Source organism: Phasianus colchicus, chromosome 1, assembly GCF_987193195.1.
Source record: "Phasianus colchicus chromosome 1, bPhaCol1.hap1.1, whole genome shotgun sequence".
Lineage (NCBI taxonomy): Eukaryota > Metazoa > Chordata > Aves > Galliformes > Phasianidae > Phasianus > Phasianus colchicus.
Genome location: NC_143436.1, coordinates 195661531 through 195680662, shown reverse-complemented (window position 1 = coordinate 195680662; position 19132 = coordinate 195661531). Strand labels below are relative to the sequence as shown.

Here is a 19132-nt window from a genome sequence, read left to right as displayed (position 1 = left end):
GTGCACCAAGAGTGGGTTGCACCAACGCCATGCATCTTCGCAAGGGGACCACATGCATCAAGTGTGGGTTGCACCAAATGTTGGTTGCACCAATGCCGTGCAGCTTTGCAGGGGCACCAAGTGAAGCATGGGTTGCACCAACACCATGCATCTTTGCAAGGGGACCACGGGCACCAAGAGTGGGTTGCACCAAGCATGATTTGCACCAAGCATGGGTTTAACCAGTGCCATGCACCTTTGCAAGGGCACCACGTGCACCCAGCATGGGTTGCACCAATGCCGTGCACCTTTGCAAGGGCACCACGTGCACCCAGCACAAGCATGGGTTGCACCAACACCATGCATCTTTGCAAGGGCACCACGTGCATCAAGTGTGGATTGCACCAAGCACGGGTTGCACCAATGCCACGCAGCTTTGCAGGGGCACCACGTGCACCAAACATTGGTTGCACCAAGCATGGGTTTAACCAATGCCATGCACCTTTGCAAGGGCACCACGTGCACCCAGCACAAGCATGGGTTGCACCAACATCATGCATCTTTGCAGGGCTACCACATGCACCAAGCGTGGGTTGCACCGACGCCATGCACCTTTGCAAGGGCACCACGTGCATCAAGACTGGGTTGCATCAAATGTTGGTTGCACCAATGCCTTGCAGCTTTGCAGGGGCACCACGTGCACCAAGCGTGGGTTGCACCAACTCTACGTTGCACCAACTGCTTGCAAGGGCCCCTGCTGTGCCAAGCACCACGGATGCTTTGCAGCACCCAACCCCCCCCCAGCAGCCCCGCACCCACCCCCCCTGCACCCACCCCACCTCCACGCTGGTGACACGGGGACGTTGCCTCCCATAGCGCTGCAACCCCCCTTCTGTCCCCCGTCCCCCCCCAATCTCCCATCCCCCCTCTCTGCCCCCGGCTCTGGGCAGCCAGCGCAGCTCCTTGCGTGGCAGATTGCTGCCTAATTAGTTTAGAGGGAAGGCTTAATTGCATTAACTTTTCACAAGTGCAGCAGCTGACGGTGGGGCTCTCTCTGCTCGGCGGCCTCCAGCCCTGAGATCTAATTAACGCCGTTAGCGACCTGCCCTGATCCTGATCTGTGGGGTCGGGGGTTGGGGGGGGGGGGAGATGGGGGTTGGGGGGCACCCAGAGTTGGGATGGGGTGGGGGGAGATGGGGAGAGGGAGATGGGTGGGGAGTGGGGGGGGGTGGGGGGTGAATGGGGGGGATTGGGGGAAGGTGGGGTGGGATGGGGGCAGGATATGGGGAATGGGGGTGGATGTGGATGGGGGGGGATGTGGGGTGGGATATGGGGATGGATGTGGGATATGGGGATGGATATGGGGTGGGATATGGGGATGGATGTGGGATAGGATATGGGGATGGTATGGGAGGACATGGGGGTGGATATGGGGTGGGATACGGGGTGGGATGTGGGGTGGGATACAGGGATGGAGATGGAGATGGATATGGGAAGGATAGGGGATGGATACGGGGAGGATATGGGGTGGGATGTGGGGTAGGACATGGGGATGGATATGGGATAGGATATGGGGATGGCATGGGAGGACATGGGGATGGATATGGGGTGGGATATGGGGATGGATATGGGGTAGGACATGGGGAAAACATGGGGAGGACATGGGGAGGATATAGGGATGGATATGGGGCAGGATGTGGGGACGGATATGGGGTGGGACATGGGGATGGAGATGGGCTAGGATGTGGGGATGGAGGTGGAGATGGAGATGGAGATGGGAAGGATAGGGGATGGATATGGGGAGGACACGGGGATGGATATGGGGTGGGATATGGGGTAGGATATGGGGATGGATAGGAGTAGGATATGGGGATGGATATGGGATAGGATATGGGGATGGATATGGGGAGGACATGGGGAAGATATAGGGACGGATATGGGATGGGATATGGGGTAGGACATGGAGAGGACATGGAGACGGATATGGGATGCACATGGATATGGGGAGAACATGGGGTAGAACATGGGGAGGACATGGGGAGGATATGGGGATGGATATGGGGATGAATATGGGGCAGGACATAGGGTAGGACATGGGGATGGATATGGGACAGGATATGGGGTAGGACGTGGACGTGGGGTGGGACATGGGGATGGACATGGGGGAGGACATGAAGGTGGGCATGGAATAGAACGGGGCAGGACATGGGGAGGACGCGGGGTGGGACATGGAGCTGGACAAGGGGAGGGCATGAGGATGGACGTGGGATTGAGTGGGGCTGGACGTGGGGTCGGACAGGTGTGGAGGTGGAGAGGACGTGGGGAGGGCATGGGGCAGGACGTGGAGGTGGGGAGGGAAAGGAGATGGACGTGGGGAGGACGTGGAGGTGGAGGAGGACGTGGAGATGGACATGGGGAGGACATGGGGAAGGACGTGGGAGGACGTGGTGATGGGAAAGGACGTGGAGATGGAAGGGAAATGGGGATAAACATGGGGAGGACGTGGAGATGGACAGGGGGAGGACATGGATTTGGGGAGGAAAAGGAGATGGACATGGGAAGGACATGGAGATGGGGAGGGACGTGGGGAGGACGTGGTGATGGGAAAGGACGTGGAGATGGACGTGGAGATGGAAGGGAAATGGAGATAAACATGGGGAGGACATGGAGATGGACGTGGAGGTGAGGAGGAAAAGGAGATGGACGTGGGGAGGATGTGGAGATGGATACAGGAAGGACATGGAGATGGGGAGGACATGGGGATGGACATGGAGAGAATGTGGTGATGGGAAAGGATGTGGAGTGGGAAGGGACACGGAGATAAACATGGGGGGGATACGGGAAAGGACGTGGGGAGGACATGGAGGTGGGGAGGAAAAGGAGACGGACATGGAGATGGAGAAGGACGTGGGGATGGGAAGGGACACGGAGGTGAACATGGGGAGGACATGGGAAAGGACGTGGAGGTGGAGATGGAGATGGAGGTGGGAAGGTCATGGAGGTGGGAAGGAAAAGAAGATGGACACGGAGAGGACGTGGGGAGGACATGGTGATGGGAAAGGACGTGGAGGTGGACATGGAGATGGAGAAGGACGTGGAGATGGGAAGGGACATGGAGATAAACATGGGGAGGGCATGGGAAAGGACATGGAGGTGGAGATGGACAGGGGGAGGACTTGGGAGCGGGGAGGAAAGGAGATGGACATGGGGAGGACATGATGGGGAGGATATGGTGATGGGAAAGGATGTGGAGATGGACATGGAGATGGAGAAGGACGTGGAGATGGAGATGGAGATGGAGATGGAGATGGAGATGGAGATGGAGATGGAGAAGGACGTGGAGATGGGAAGGGACATGGAGATAAACATGGGGAGGGCATGGGAAAGGACATGGAGGTAGGGAAGGACATGGGGAGGACTTGGGAGTGGGGAGGAAAGGAGATGGACATGGGGAGGACATGGAGATGGACATGGAGATGGAGAAAGACATGGAGATGGAAAAGGACATGGAGGTGGACATGGGGAGGACATGGAGGTGGGAAGGAAAAGGAGATGGACACGGGGAGGACGTGGAGGTGGACATGGGGATGGAGAAGGACGTGGAGATGGGAAGGGACATGGAGATGGACATGGGGAGGACATGGAGATGGACATGGAGATGGAGAAGGACGTGGAGATGGACATGGGGAGGACATGGAGGTGGGAAGGAAAAGGGGATGGACATGGGGAGGACATGGAGATGGACGTGGAGATGGACATGGGGAGGACACAGATGTGAACGGGACACGAGGACGGAGACAGGACAGGACGTGTGGCAGGAGCAGGAAGGACACGGCAGGACGTGGAGCAGCACATGGGAGGGGACACGGATTGGGGTGTGGGGACACGGAATGGGAGGACGCTGCCTCTGTGCTGGGGCTGAGCTGCTCAGGATCCGACCCTGCAGGGAGGGCGCACAGACCCCCACCTCCCCCCTCCCCCCCCCCCCACCCCGCACACAGACCCCCGTCGGGAGCAATTTGACTTTTAAATCCTCTTTAGTGAAAGTGTTTGTCTTGAAAATGGCCCCAAATCCCCCCAGATCCCCGCGGCGCATCTGAAAGGGGAGAAACACCGAGCGGGGGGTGTGAAATTCATCGGGGAACCGCGGGGGGGGGGAGGTGGTGATGGAATCCTATGGGGCTGAGAAATGGGGGGCGGGGGGGGGGGGTGGAAGGGAGAGAGCCTGGAATGGGGGTGGGATGGGATGGGGGTGGAGATGGGGGTGGGATGGGGATGAAATTGGATGGGATGGGGAGGGGGATGGGATGGGATGGGATGGGATGGGATGGGATGGGATGGGATGGGATGGGATGGGATGGGATGGGATGGGATGGGATGGGATGGGGTGGAATGGGATGGGGATGGGGATGGGGATGGGAATGGGGATGGGGATGAAATGTGATGGGGATGAAATTAGATGGGGATAAAATTAGATGGGGATGGGACGGGGATGGGGATGGGGATGAAATTAGATGGAGATGGGATGGGTTGGGCATGGGGATGGAGATGAAATTGGATGGGGATGGGGATGGAGATGGGATGGGGATGAAATCAGATGGGGATGGGGATGGGATTAGGATGGGGATGGGATGGGATTGGGATGGGATGGGGATGGGATTGGGATGGGATGGGATGGGATGGGGATGGAGATGGGATGGGGATGAAATTAGATGGGGATGGGGATGGGATGGGGTGGGATGGGACGATATGCGATGGGACGATATGCGATGGGACGATAGGGGATGGACGGGACGCGGGCGCAGCCCTCAGGACCCGCCCCGACGTGCGGCTGTCGGCGCAGTCCGTACCCATAGGGGCGGTGCGGGGGTCTGGGCGGACTCCCACGAAGGGTTAAGGGCGGAGAATTGGAGTTGCTGATGGGGATGATGGGGGGGAAGGAGGGGGGGTGGGGGGAAGAATGGGGGGGGGGGGCGGCTCCTCCCGCTCTCTCTACGCCCGCGGTCCCCGGGAGATATTGTCATGCAAAAGCCCCCTCCGCCGTGAGCCATTGTCCGCCCGCTATATACGGGGCGCGGCCGTGCATGGAGCGCCGGAGGTAGCGCGGGGGGGGCCCGGGCCGGGGCCTCGAGGTCGCTCCATGTTCGCCATGGATTACTCCTACCTCAACTCGTACGATTCCTGCGTCGCAGCCATGGAAGCTTCAGCCTACGAATTCAGTCCTTGCAGTCAACCCGGAGGTTTCCAATACAGCCCCATGCGGGGAGGTTTCGGGGCCGCCCCCCCCTGCCCTCCTCTCTCCACCGCCAACTGCGCTCTGGGGGCTCTGCGCGACCACCAACCCTCGCCCTATTCCGCAGGTAACGGCCCGACCCCCCCCCCTCCTCCCGACCCCCCCCTCAAAATCCCCTCCCCGCGTCCCGTTCCGTCGCGGCCGTCGAGGAAAAGCTCTGCGGGGATCCCTTCTCGAGAGCCGAGAGGAGAAACGGCCAACGAACGGAGCTGGACGGGGGGCTGCGGGGGGGTTCGGAGCCGATCCCGGTGCCGTCCGTTCCGTTCCGTTCCCGTTCCCGTCCCGTTGAGCTCCGTGAGCCGGAAAACTCCGCCGTCCGGAGCGCCGCGTTCCGACCCGCAGCGAAGCTTCGCGGCGATCCCGGTGTTTTCCCACCCCCCCGTTCGGTCCGTTTCGTCCCTCCGTCCGTCCTCCGGCCGCTCCGTTCCGTCCCGACCCGCTGCTGAGTTTTTTCCCCTCGCTCCGTTCGGTTCCGTCCGTCGCGCTTCTCGTTGCGCTCTCCCGTCCCGCCGCGTCCAAACGGTTTCCATTCCCCCTTCCGTTCCATTCCGATGTTTCTCATCCCGTTCCGAACCCCGACCCGATCCGAAACGGTTCCTTCAGTCCGGTTCGTCCCGGAGCTTCCCCGAACCGGAGCTCGATGTGCCGAGCATCTCCGTGCCGTGCGTCCGTCCCGCTGCATCCCGACCTCCCGCATCCCGACCTCCTGCATTCCGTCCTCCCGCATCCCGACCTCCCGCATCCCAACCCTCTGCATCCCGTCCTCCTGCATCCCATCCTGCTGCATCCCAACCCGCTGCATCCAGTCTGCCTGCATCCCGTCCTCCCGCATCCCGACCTCCTCCATCCCAACCTCCTCCATCCCAACCTCCTGCATCCCGACCTCCCGCATCCTGACCTCCCGCATCCCGTCCTTCTGCATCCCGACCTGCTGCACCGAGTCCTCCTGCTGCATCCCGACCTCCTGCATCCCGTCCTGCTGCATCCCGTCCTTCTGCATCCCATCTTGCTGCATCCCAAACCTCTGCATCCCGACCTCCCGCATCCCATTCTCCTGCATCCCAACCCTCTGCATCCCAACCTCCTGCATCCCAACCTCCCACATCCTGACCCGCTGCATCCCATCCTCCTGCATCCCGTCCTGCTGCATCCCGACCTCCCGCATCCCGACCTCCTGCATCCCATCCTCCTCCATCCCGACCTCCTCCATCCCAACCTCCTGCATCCTGACCCGCTGCATCCCATCCTCCTCCATCCCGACCTCCTGCATCCCGACCTCCTGCATCCCATCCTCCTGCATCCCAACCTCCTGCATCCCATCCTCCCGCATCCCGTCCTGCTGCATCCCAACCCTCTGCATCCCGACCTCATCCATCCCAACCTCCTGCATCCCGTCCTCTTGCACCCCGTCCTCCTGCATCACAACCTCCTGCACCCCGACCTCCTGCATCCCGTCCTGCTGCATCCTGACCCTCTGCATCCCATCCTCCTGCACCCTGTCCTCCCACATCCCGACCTCCTGCATCCCAACCTCCTGCATCCTGTCCTGCATCTCATCCCACTGCATCCCACCCCCCTGCATCCCGACCTCCCGCATCCCGACCTTCTGCATCCCGACCTCCTGCACCCCGTCCTCCTGCATCCCAACCCTCTGCATCCCATCCTCCCACATCCCGTCCTGCTGCATCCCGACCTGCTGCATCCAGTCCTCCTGCATCCTGTCCTGCATCCCATCCCACTGCATCCTACCCTCCTGCATCCCGACCCTCTGCATCCCAACCCGCTGCATCCCGTCCTCCTCCATCCCATCCTCCTGCATCCCATCCTCCTGCATCCCGACCCGCTGCATCCAGTCCTCCTGCATCCCGACCTCCTGCATCCTGTCCTGCATCCCATCCCACTGCATCCCACCCTCCTGCATCCTGACCCTCTGCATCCCGACCCGCTGCATCCTGACCTCCTGCATCCCATCCTCCTGCATCCTGTCCTGCTGCATCCCGACCCACTGCATCCAGTCCACCTGCATCTCAACCCTCTGCACCCCAACCTCCTGCACCCCGACCTCCTGCACCCCGACCTCCTGCATCCCATCCTGCTGCATCCCAACCTCCCGCATCCTGTCCTCCTGCATCCCGACCTGCTGTTTCACCCATCCCTGTCTGCATCCATCCCTGCCCCCTGCATCCATCCCTGCCCCACGCACCCATCCCTGCCTGCATCCATCCCTGCCTGCACCCATCCCTGCCCCCTGCATCCATCCCTGCCCCACGCACCCATCCCTGCCCCCTGCATCCATCCCATCCCTCTGCTCTCACCCCTCCACCAGTCACTTTCCATTCCCCTCTCCCCCCCTCCCCTCCATTTCCCTGTTCCGTTGCATCCCAACCCGCTGGCAAACGATTCCTTCCTCCCCATCCATCCCTTCGGGGTCAGTCTCCCCCCAGCGTGCCATTCCTGCAGTTCCCCATCCCAACAGAGCCCTGCACAGTGCATCCCATCCTTCTCCATCCCATCCCTCTCCATCCCAACATTCTCCATCCCATCCCATCCCTTCTCATTCCATCCCTTCCCATCCCATCCCTCTCCATCCCTTCCCTATCCATTCCCTCCATTCTCCATCCCATCCTACCCTTCTCCATCTCCTTCCTTTCCTCTCCTCTCCATCCCATCCCATCCCATCCCATCCCATCCCATCCCATCCCATCCCATCCCATCCCATCCCATCCCATCCCATCCCATCCCATCTCATCCCATCCCATCCCATCCCATCCCATCCCATCCCATCCCATCCCATCCCATCCCATCCCATCCCATCCCTCTCCATCACTCCCTTCCTCATCCCGTTCCTCTCCATCCTATTCCATCCCTTCCCACCCCATCCCTTTCCAACTCTTCCCTCTCCATCCTTTCCTTCTCCATCCCTCTTCATCCCATCCCATCCCTCTCCCTCTCCATCCCATATCCCTCTCCATCCCTCTCCCTCTCCTTCTCCTTCTCCCTCTCCCCCTCCCTCTCCATCCCATCCATCCCATCCCATCCCTCTCCCTCTCCCTCTCCCTCTCCCTCTCCCTCTCCCTCTCCCTCTCCCTCTCCCTCTCCCTCTCCCTCTCCCTCTCCCTCTCCCTCTCCCTCTCCCTCTCCCTTTCCCCCCTCTCCCTCTCTATCCCATCCCATCCCATCTCCATCCCATCCCATCCCATCTCCATCCCATCCCATCCCATCCCTCTCCCTCTCCCTCTCCATCCCATCCATCCCATCCCATCCCATCCCATCCCATCCCATCCCATCCCATCCCATCCCATCCCATCCCATCCCATCCCCCTCCATCCCCTCCTCCTCCAACCCCTTACAAAACCCCGTACCCACTTCACCCCTCCCTCTCCCCCCCTCTCACCCCCTGCACTGTACCCATCTCACCCCCTCTCACTCCCCCCCTCCTCCCTTCCTCCCTTTTTTTTCCTCCCCCTACCGGCAGTTCCCTACAAATTCTTTTCGGACCCTTCGGGCATCAACGAGAAACGAAAGCAGCGACGGATCCGCACCACTTTCACCAGCGCCCAGCTGAAGGAACTGGAGCGCGTCTTCGCCGAGACTCATTACCCCGACATCTACACGAGGGAGGAGCTGGCCCTAAAAATCGACCTGACAGAGGCGAGGGTGCAGGTAGGGACCCCCCTCAGCCCCCCCCCACCCCCCAAATAAAGGGGGGTGCGATGGATGGGGTGTCGGCGTTGTAACCCTTCTCCTGGCATTGGTGGGATGGCCGTAGCTGCAGACCCCCCTTCTTGCTGGGGATGCTCCTATGGGCACAGAGAAACAGGCTACCCCAGGACCCCCCCCAGCAAAAGGCATCAGGGTAGGGGGTGGGTGATGCCCCATAAAACCCCCGTATAAATCCCCATGCAGCCCCCACGCAGCCCCATGTTTCCAACCTCCCCCCTCCCACTCCCCAAAATACTGCCTCCCCCCCACCCCTGAGGTCGGTGTTGGGTGCTCAATGTGCAGGAAGGGGGCCAGGGGGGGCTCTCCAAGCTCAGGACCTGCTATTGACCCCACATCCCTGCTGTGTCTGTCCTGTTGTGTCCCATCCCATCCCATCCCATCCCATCCCCATCCCATCCCCATCCAATTTCATCCCCATCCCCATCCCATCCCATCCCATCCCATCCCATCCCATCCCATCCCATCCCATCCCATCCCATCCCATCCCTCTCCATCCCATCCCTCTCCATCCCATCCCCATCCAATTTCATCCCCATCCCATCCCCATCTTCTCCCCTCCCATCCCATCCCATCCCATCCCACCCCAATTCCATCCCATCCCATAATACCCCACATATCTTAATCCCAACTCCATCCCCATCCCATCCCATCCCATCCCATATATTCCATTTCCCATCCCATCCCCATTCCCATCCCACCCCCATCCTTATCCCATCCCATCTCGGTTCCACCCCAAATCCCTTCATCCCATCCCATATATCACACCCATCCATACATCCCGTCCCCATCCTCTTCCCCACCCCATCCCATCCCCATTCTCACCCTTCTCCTACCCCATCATCCCATATCCATACCCATATCCATTCCAATCCCGACTGCAATCCCAATCTCCACCTCATCCCAAACTCTTCCCCATTCCCATCTCATCCCATCCCATCCCATCCCATCCCATCCCATCCCAATCCCATCCCAACCCCATTCCCATCCTAATCCCATTCTATCCCAACCCCATTCCAATCTCCATCCCAATCCCATTCCTATCGCATCCACACCCCATCCTCATCCTATTCCCTCCTCATCCCATCTCCATCCTTTTCTCATTCCATCCCCACCCCTTCCCCATCCCATCCCCAATCCCAAACCCAACCCCATTCCATCCCAATCCCATTCCAATCTCCATCTCCCCATCCTATCCGATCCCCACCCCCATCTTCATCCTTATTTTCTTTTACCCCCATCTAATCCCATCCCCATCCTAATCCCATCCAAATCCCATTCCAATCCTATTCCCATCCCCATCCCATCCCATCCCAAACCCATCCAAATCCCATCCCCATTCCCATCCTCTCCCCATCCCCATCCCATCCCAATTCCATTTCAACCCTATCCCAACCTCATCCCCATCCCAATTCTATTTCAATCCCATCCCAACCCCATCCCCATTCCAATCCCCATCCCATCGCCATCGCCATCGCCATTGCCATCCCATCCCAATCCCATCCCAATTCTATTTCAACCCCATCCCAACCTCATCCCCATCCAAATCCCATTTCAATCCCCATTCCCATCCTCATCCCCATCCTATCCCATCCCATCCCATCCCAATTCCATTTCAACCCCATCCCATCCAAATCTCATTTCAATCCCCATCCCCATCCCATCCCAATTCCATTTTAACCCCATTTCAACCCCATCCCAATCCCATTTCAATCCCCATCCAATCCTCATCCCATCCACATCCCATCCCAATTCCATTTCAACCCCATCCCAACCTCATCCCCATCCCAATCCCATTTCAATCCCCATTCCCATCCCTATCCCCATCCCCATCCAATCCCAATTCCATTTCAACCCCATCCCAACCTCAACCCCATCCAAATCCCATTTCAATCCCATCCCCATCCCATCCCAATCCCAATCCCATCCCAATTCCATTTCAACCCCATCCCAACCTCATCCCCATCCCAATTCCATTTCAATCCCCATCCCAACTCCATCCCAACCCCATCCCCATTCAATCCCCATCCCATCGCCATCCCCAACCCCATTGCCATCCCATCCCAATCCCATTTCAACCCCATCCCCATCCAAATCCCATTTCAATCCCCATCCCCATCCCTATCTCCATCTCCATCCCCATCCCAATTCCATTTCAACCCCATCCCAACCCCATCCTCATCCAATCCTCATCCCAACCCCATCCCATCCCCATCCCAATCCCCACATCAATCCCATCCCATCCCAATCCCCATCCAATCCCAATCCCCATCTAATCCTCATCCCATCCCCATCCAATCCTCATCCCAACCCCATCCCATTCCAATCCCATCCCAATCCCATCCCATCCCAATCCCAATCCAATCCCCATCCCATCCCCATCCCATCCCCATCCAATCCTCATCCCAACCCCATCCCATCCCCATCCCAATCCCCACATCAATCCCATCCCATCCCAATCCCCATCCAATCCCAATCCCCATCTAATCCTCATCCCATCCCCATCCAATCCTCATCCCAACCCCATCCCATTCCAATCCCATCCCAATCCCATCCCATCCCAATCCCAATCCAATCCCCATCCCATCCCCATCCCATCCCCATCCAATCCTCATCCCAACCCCATCCCATCCCAATCCCCACATCAATCCTATCCCATCCCATCCCATCCCATCCCCATCCCATCCCATCCCCATCCCAATCCCCACATCAATCCCATCCCATCCCATCCCAATCCCATCCCATCCCAATCCCCATCCCGTCCCAATCCCATCTTATCCCAACTCAATCCCCACATCAATCCCATCCCATCCCAACCCCATTCCATCCCAATCCCATCCTATCCCAATCCCATCCCATCCCAATCCCCATCCAATCCCAATCCCCATCTAATCCTCATCCCATCCCCATCCAATCCTCATCCCAACCCCATCCCAATCCCCACTTCGATGCCATCCCAACCCCATCCCATCCCAATCCCCACATCAATCCCATCCCATCCCATCCCAACCCCATCCCATCCCAATCCCATCCCATTCCCACCCCCTACCCCATATCTCTCCCCCCCCCCCAACCCCTTTTCCCCAGGTCTGGTTCCAGAACCGCCGGGCCAAATTCCGCAAACAGGAACGTGCCGCCAACTCCAAATCCGGTGGGGGAACAGCCGGGACCCCCAACCCCAAAAAACCGGAGCCTCGCTGCTCCTCGGAGGACGACGACTCCAAAGAATCCAACTGCAGCCCCACGCCCGACAGCACCGCCTCGCTGCCCCCCGCCATGGGCAGCCCCGGGGGCAGCCTGAGCCCCAGCCCCGGTGTGGGGCAGGGTTTGGGGGGCGCGGGGCAGCCCCCGAAAGCCGCGGGTTGGCCGGGGGTGGGAGGTGCAGGGGGGGCTGCGGAGTTGCTGAAGGCATGGCAGCCCGCCGAGGCCGTGCCCGGACCTTTCTCCGGAGTGCTGTCCTCCTTCCATCGGAAACCCAACGGCCTCAAAGCGAACCTCTTCTGAACGGCCATACAGACCCCCTCACAGCCCCGAATCGCCCCATACGGGACCCCGCAAACTGATGGGGAAGAGGCTCCCGTTGCCACAAAGCTCGTGCCCGAAAAGTGCCATCGGCGTCCCGAATTCCAGCCTCCAAAAAGTGCCATCCCCATTGAGCTCTGACCCCATTGAGCTCCGACCCCATTGAGCTCCGACCCCATTGAGCTCCGACCCCATTGAGCTCCATCCCCATAGAGCTCTGACCCCATAGATCTCCATCCCCATAGAGCTCTGACCCCATAGAGCTCCGACCCCATAGAGCTCTGTGCCCATTGAGCTCAACCCCATTGAGCTCTGTCCCCATAGAGCTCCGACCCCATTGAGCTCTGATCCCATAGAGCTCCGACCCCATAGAGCTCTGTGCCCATTGAGCTCAACCCCATTGAGCTCTGTCCCCATTGAGCTCCGACCCCATTGAGCTCTGATCCCATAGAGCTCCAACCCCATTGAGCTCCGACCCCATTGAGCTCTGACCCCATTGAGCTCCGACCCCATTGAGCTCCGACCCCATTGAGCTCCGAACCCATAGAGCTCCAACCCCATAGAGCTCCAACCCCATAGAGCTCCGACCCCATTGAGCTCCGCCCCATAGAGCTCTGTGCCCATTGAGCTCCATCCCCGTAGAGCTCTGTGCCCATCGAGCTCCAACTCCATTGAGCTCCGACCCCATTGAGCTCTGACCCCATAGAGCTCCGACCCCATAGAGCTCTGACCCCATAGAGCTCTGACCCCATAGAGCTCCGACCCCATAGAGCTCCGACCCCATTGAGCTCCGCCCCATAGAACTCTGTGCCCATTGAGCTCCAACCCTATTAAGCTCCAACCCCATTGAGCTCTGACCCCATACAGCTCAACCCCATACAGCTCCAACCCCATACAGCTCCAACCCCATTGAGCTCAACCCCATAGAGCTCCGACCCCATTGAGCTCCGACCCCATTGAGCTCCGACCCCATAGAGCTCCGACCCCATTGAGCTCCGCCCCATAGAGCTCTGTGCCCATTGAGCTCCATCCCCGTAGAGCTCTGTGCCCATCGAGCTCCAACTCCATTGAGCTCCGACCCCATTGAGCTCTGACCCCATAGAGCTCCGACCCCATAGAGCTCTGACCCCATAGAGCTCTGACCCCATAGAGCTCCGACCCCATAGAGCTCCGACCCCATTGAGCTCCGCCCCATAGAACTCTGTGCCCATTGAGCTCCAACCCTATTAAGCTCCAACCCCATTGAGCTCTGACCCCATACAGCTCAACCCCATACAGCTCCAACCCCATACAGCTCCAACCCCATTGAGCTCAACCCCATAGAGCTCCGACCCCATTGAGCTCCGACCCCATTGAGCTCCGACCCCATAGAGCTCCGACCCCATTGAGCTCCACCCCATAGAGCTCTGTGCCCATTGAGCTCCATCCCCGTAGAGCTCTGTGCCCATCGAGCTCCAACTCCATTGAGCTCCGACCCCATAGAGCTCTGACCCCATAGAGCTCCGACCCCATAGAGCTCTGACCCCATAGAGCTCTGACCCCATAGAGCTCCGACCCCATAGAGCTCCGACCCCATTGAGCTCAACCCCATAGAGCTCTGACCCCATTGAGCTCTGTGCCCATTGAGCTCTGTGCCCATTGAGCTCAACACCATTGAGCTCAACCCCATAGAGCTCCAACCCCATACAGCTCCGACCCCATTGAGCTCAACCCCATACAGCTCCAACCCCATACAGCTCTGACCCCATTGAGCTCTGTGCCCATTGAGCTCAACCCTATTAAGCTCCAACCCCATTGAGCTCCAACCTCATAGAGCTCCATCCCCAAAGAGCTCTGACCCCATAGAACTCTGCCCCCATAGAGCTCGAACCCCATTGAGCTCTGCCCCACAGAGCTCTGTGCCCACTGAGCTCAACCCCACTGAGCTCAACCCCACTGAGCTCCGACCCCATTGAGTTCCATCCCATAGAGCTCTGTCCACATAAAGCTCCGTCCCCATAGAGTTCTGTCCCATAGAGCTCTGTCCCTATAAAGCTCCATCCCCATAGGGCTCTATCCCATAGAGCTCCAATCCCATAGAGCTCTGTCCCCATTGACTTCCAACCCCATACAGCTGTCCCTATAAAGCTCCATCCCCATAGAGCTCTATCCCCATTGAATTCCATCCCATAGAGCTCCATCCCATAGAGCTTCATCCCCATAGAGCTTCATCCCCATTGAACTCCATCCCATAGAGCTCTGTCCCTATAATGCTCCACCCCCATAGAGCTCTGTCCCCATAGAGCTCCACCCCATTGAGTTCCAACCCCATAGATCTCCATCCCATTGAGCTCCATCCCCATAGAGCCCCATCCCAACAGAGCTCCGTCCCAACAGAGCTCCGTTCCCATTGAGCTCAAATCCCATTGAGCTCTGTCCCTATAAAGCTCCAATCCCATAGAGCTCCATCCCCATAGAGCTCCAATCCCATAGAGCTCTGTCCCTATAAAGCTTCGTCCCCATAGAGCTCTATCCCTATAAAGCTCCATCCCCATAGAGCTCCAACCCTATAGAGCTCTGTCCCTATAAAGCTCCAATCCCATAAAGCTTCATCCCATAGAGCTCAGTTCCCATAGAGCTCCATCCCCACAAAGCTCCAATCCCATAAAGTTCCAATCCCATAGAGCTCCATCCCACAAAGCTCCAATCCCATAAAGCTCCAATCCCATAGAGCTCTGTCCCTATAAAGCTCCATCCCTATAGAGCTCCATCCCTATAGAGCTCCAATCCCATAAAGCTCCAATCCCATAGAGCTCTGTCCCCATTGAATTCCAACCCCATAGAGCTCTGTCCCATAAAGCTCCAATCCCATAGAGCTCAGTTCCCATAAAGCTCTGACCCCATAAAGCTCAGTTCCCATAGAGCTCCATCCCTATAAAGCTCCAATCCCATAAAGCTCCGACCCCATAGAGCTCCAATCCCATAGAGCTCCAATCCCATAGAGCTCCAATCCCACAGAGCTCTGTCCCCATAAAGCTCCAATCCCATAGAGCTCTGTCCCATAGAGCTCTGTCCCCATAAAGCTCCAATCCCATAGAGTTCCAATCTCATAGAGCTCTGTCGCCATTGAGTTCCAATCCCATAGAGCTCCATCCCTATAGAGCTCTGACCCTATAAAGCTCCAATCCCATAAAGCTCCGACCCCACAGAGCTCAGTTCCCATAGAGCTCCGTCCCTATAAAGCTCCAATCCCATAGAGCTCTGTCCCCATTGAGTTCCAACCCCATAGAGCTCTGTCGCATAAAGCTCCAATCCCATAGAGCTCCAACCCCATAAAGCTCCGACCCCATAGAGCTCTGTTCCCATAGAGCTCCGTCCCTATAAAGCTCCAATCCCATAAAGCTACATCCCATAGAGCTCTGTCCCTATAAAGCTCCAATCCCATAAAGCTCCGACCCCACAGAGCTCAGTTCCCATAGAGCTCCGTCCCTATAAACCTCCAATCCCATAAAGCTCCGACCCCATAGAGCTCAGTTCCCCTAGAGCTCCATCCCTATAAAGCTCCAATCCCATAAAGCTCCAATCCCATAGAGCTCTATCCCCATTGAGTTCCAACCCCATAGAGCTCTGTCCCATAAAGCTCCAATCCCATAGAGCTCCAATCCCATAAAGCTCCGACCCCATAAAGCTCCATCCCACAGAGCTCTGTCCCTATAAAGCTCCAATCCCATAAAGCTCCGACCCCATAGAGCTCTGTCCCTACAAAGCTCCAATCCCATAAAGCTCCGACCCCATAGAGCTCCGTCCCTATAAAGCTCCGACCCCATAAAGCTCCATCCCACAGAGCTCTGACCCTATAAAGCTCCAATCCCATAAAGCTCCGACCCCACAGAGCTCAGTTCCCCTAGAGCTCAGTTCCCATAGAGCTCCATCCCTATAGAGCTCTGACCCTATAAAGCTCCAATCCCATAAAGCTCCATCCCACAGAGCTCTGTCCCTATAAAGCTCCAATCCCATAAAGCTCCAATCCCATAAAGCTCCGACCCCATAGAGCTCTGTTCCCATAGAGCTCTGTCCCTACAAAACTCCAATCCCATAAAGCTCCAATCCCATAGAGCTCTGACCCTATAAAGCTCCAATCCCATAAAGCTCCGACCCCATAGAGCTCAGTCCCTATAAAGCTCCATCCCTATAGAGCTCTGACCCTATAAAGCTCCAATCCCATAAAGCTCCATCCCACAGAGCTCTGTCCCTATAAAGCTCCAATCCCATAAAGCTCCAATCCCATAAAGCTCCGACCCCATAGAGCTCTGTTCCCATAGAGCTCTGTCCCTACAAAACTCCAATCCCATAAAGCTCCAATCCCATAGAGCTCTGACCCTATAAAGCTCCAATCCCATAAAGCTCCGACCCCATAGAGCTCAGTCCCTATAAAGCTCCATCCCTATAGAGCTCTGACCCTATAAAGCTCCAATCCCATAAAGCTCCGACCCCACAGAGCTCAGTTCCCACAGAGCTCCGTCCCTATAAAGCTCCAATCCCATAAAGCTCCGACCCCATAGAGCTCCAATCCCATAGAGCTCCAATCCCATAAAGCTCCGACCCCATAGAGCTCAGTTCCCCTAGAGCTCAGTTCCCATAGAGCTCCATCCCTATAAAGCTCCAATCCCATAAAGCTCCAATCCCATAGAGCTCTATCCCCATTGAGTTCCAACCCCATAGAGCTCTGTCCCATAAAGCTCCAATCCCATAGAGCTCCAATCCCATAAAGCTCCGACCCCATAAAGCTCCATCCCACAGAGCTCTGTCCCTATAAAGCTCCAATCCCATAAAGCTCCGACCCCATAGAGCTCTGTCCCTACAAAGCTCCAATCCCATAAAGCTCCGACCCCACAGAGCTCAGTTCCCCTAGAGCTCAGTTCCCATAGAGCTCCATCCCTATAGAGCTCTGACCCTATAAAGCTCCAATCCCATAAAGCTCCATCCCACAGAGCTCTGTCCCTATAAAGCTCCAATCCCATAAAGCTCCAATCCCATAAAGCTCCGACCCCATAGAGCTCTGTTCCCATAGAGCTCTGTCCCTACAAAACTCCAATCCCATAAAGCTCCAATCCCATAGAGCTCTGACCCTATAAAGCTCCAATCCCATAAAGCTCCGACCCCATAGAGCTCAGTCCCTATAAAGCTCCATCCCTATAGAGCTCTGACCCTATAAAGCTCCAATCCCATAAAGCTCCGACCCCACAGAGCTCAGTTCCCACAGCGCTCCGTCCCTATAAAGCTCCACCCCACTGCCGGTTGGGGGGGGTGCTGTATGACCAACCCCCCCCAATGTATGGCCCCGCACAGCAGTGCCATATGGGGACACCCCATATAGGGCCGTGTGGGGGGGCACAGAGCTCCTGGGGGGGCGAGGAAGCACTTTAGGGTTTGGGGTCCTGCAGGCTTTGGGGTGGCGATGGGGGGGGGGGGGTTATTGGGGCCGCCCCCCCCTCCAACATGGGTGTGAGGGTGGCACTGAGACCCCCCCCATAACCCCCCCCCTTTTGGGTGCTGGGTGAGGTTTGGTGGCTTTATTATTAATTATTATTAATTATTATTAATTATTATTATTTTGGGGGGGGGGTGGAGGAGGGGAGGGGTTGTCTTTTTTTTATTATTATTATTATTTTTATTTTATTCCCCCAACGATTTTTTTTTCCCCTTTCTCGTTATTATTAATTATTAATTAATTATTAATTATTCCGGTCGCTAATTTATTGAAGCCGTTTGTGAAACGCTACTAATCCGAATAAAACTTAATTTATTGAAGGAAAACGCCTCAAAAATAGGGGACCCCCCCCCTCCCCCCCTCAAACCCCCCCCCCCAATTCCCAGCCCTATTGGGAGGGAACAGCATTGGGGTGCTGGGGGGGGGGGCACAAAACAGGGCATCCTTCATCACAGCCTGAGGGCTTTGGGGGGGTAATTAGTGCCCCCCCCCCCCATAAAATATCGAAGGGGGGGCCTCAAACCCCCCCCCCCCCCAATTCCCAGCCCTATTGGGTGAGAACAGCATTGGGGTGCTGGGGGGGGGCACAAAATGGGGCATCCTTCATCTCAGCCTGAGGGCTTTGGGGGGGGATTTGTGACCCCCCCCATAAAATATCGAAGGGGGGGGTGATAAGGGCACTTAGTGAGGGATTTTTTTTGGGGGGGGGGATGTGGGGGAGTACCAAGGCACTGCAAATGGAGGGGGGGGGGGGGAAGGCACAGGGATGCTCCAATGGACACCCAATGGTGTGGGACACCCCCATATTGGGGAGGGGGGGGGGAAATGCCCATCTGGGGGGGGGGTTTCTGCCCCCCCCCCCCCCCAACACCACCCCATAGGCACTTGGGCAGCTGTAGGCACAGGGCTACGACACAACCCCCCCCCCCCAAAAATGGGGGCTGCTGCTCCATCAATAAATAAGTAATAACTTAAACACCGAAAGCAGGCGGGGGGGGGGGGGCAGCAAACACCCCCCCACCCCCCCCCCAGCCCCCGAAATGAAATTCTCTGACCATCAATGCCCCCCCCACTCCATGCCCTGTGCCCCCCCCCCCGCCACGCTGTCCCTCCAGCCCCATTGAGGTGAATGGGGGGGGGCACGTGGA

At 57.6% G+C, this 19132-nt stretch overlaps 2 protein-coding genes across 2 annotated transcripts; one reads left to right on the top strand and one right to left on the bottom strand.

Annotated features, from left to right (window-relative positions):
* The first annotated feature begins 4959 nt into the window (after positions 1–4959).
* On the top strand, positions 4960–12685 carry PHOX2A (paired like homeobox 2A). Its single transcript, XM_090152246.1, has 3 exons — positions 4960–5339; positions 8748–8935; positions 12080–12685. The coding sequence occupies exons 1-3, from the start codon at positions 5120–5122 to the stop codon at positions 12494–12496; spliced, it is 825 nt and encodes a 274-aa protein (XP_090008372.1). The 5' UTR covers positions 4960–5119; the 3' UTR covers positions 12497–12685.
* On the bottom strand, positions 12515–16005 carry LOC149920359 (uncharacterized). The gene is made up of 7 exons (XM_090147747.1): positions 15510–16005; positions 15300–15369; positions 15115–15237; positions 14784–14863; positions 13411–13524; positions 13262–13333; positions 12515–12583 (listed from the first exon to the last, which is right to left on the bottom strand). The coding sequence occupies exons 1-7, from the start codon at positions 15714–15716 to the stop codon at positions 12515–12517; spliced, it is 735 nt and encodes a 244-aa protein (XP_090003873.1). The 5' UTR covers positions 15717–16005.
* Between the last annotated feature and the right edge of the window lie 3127 nt (positions 16006–19132).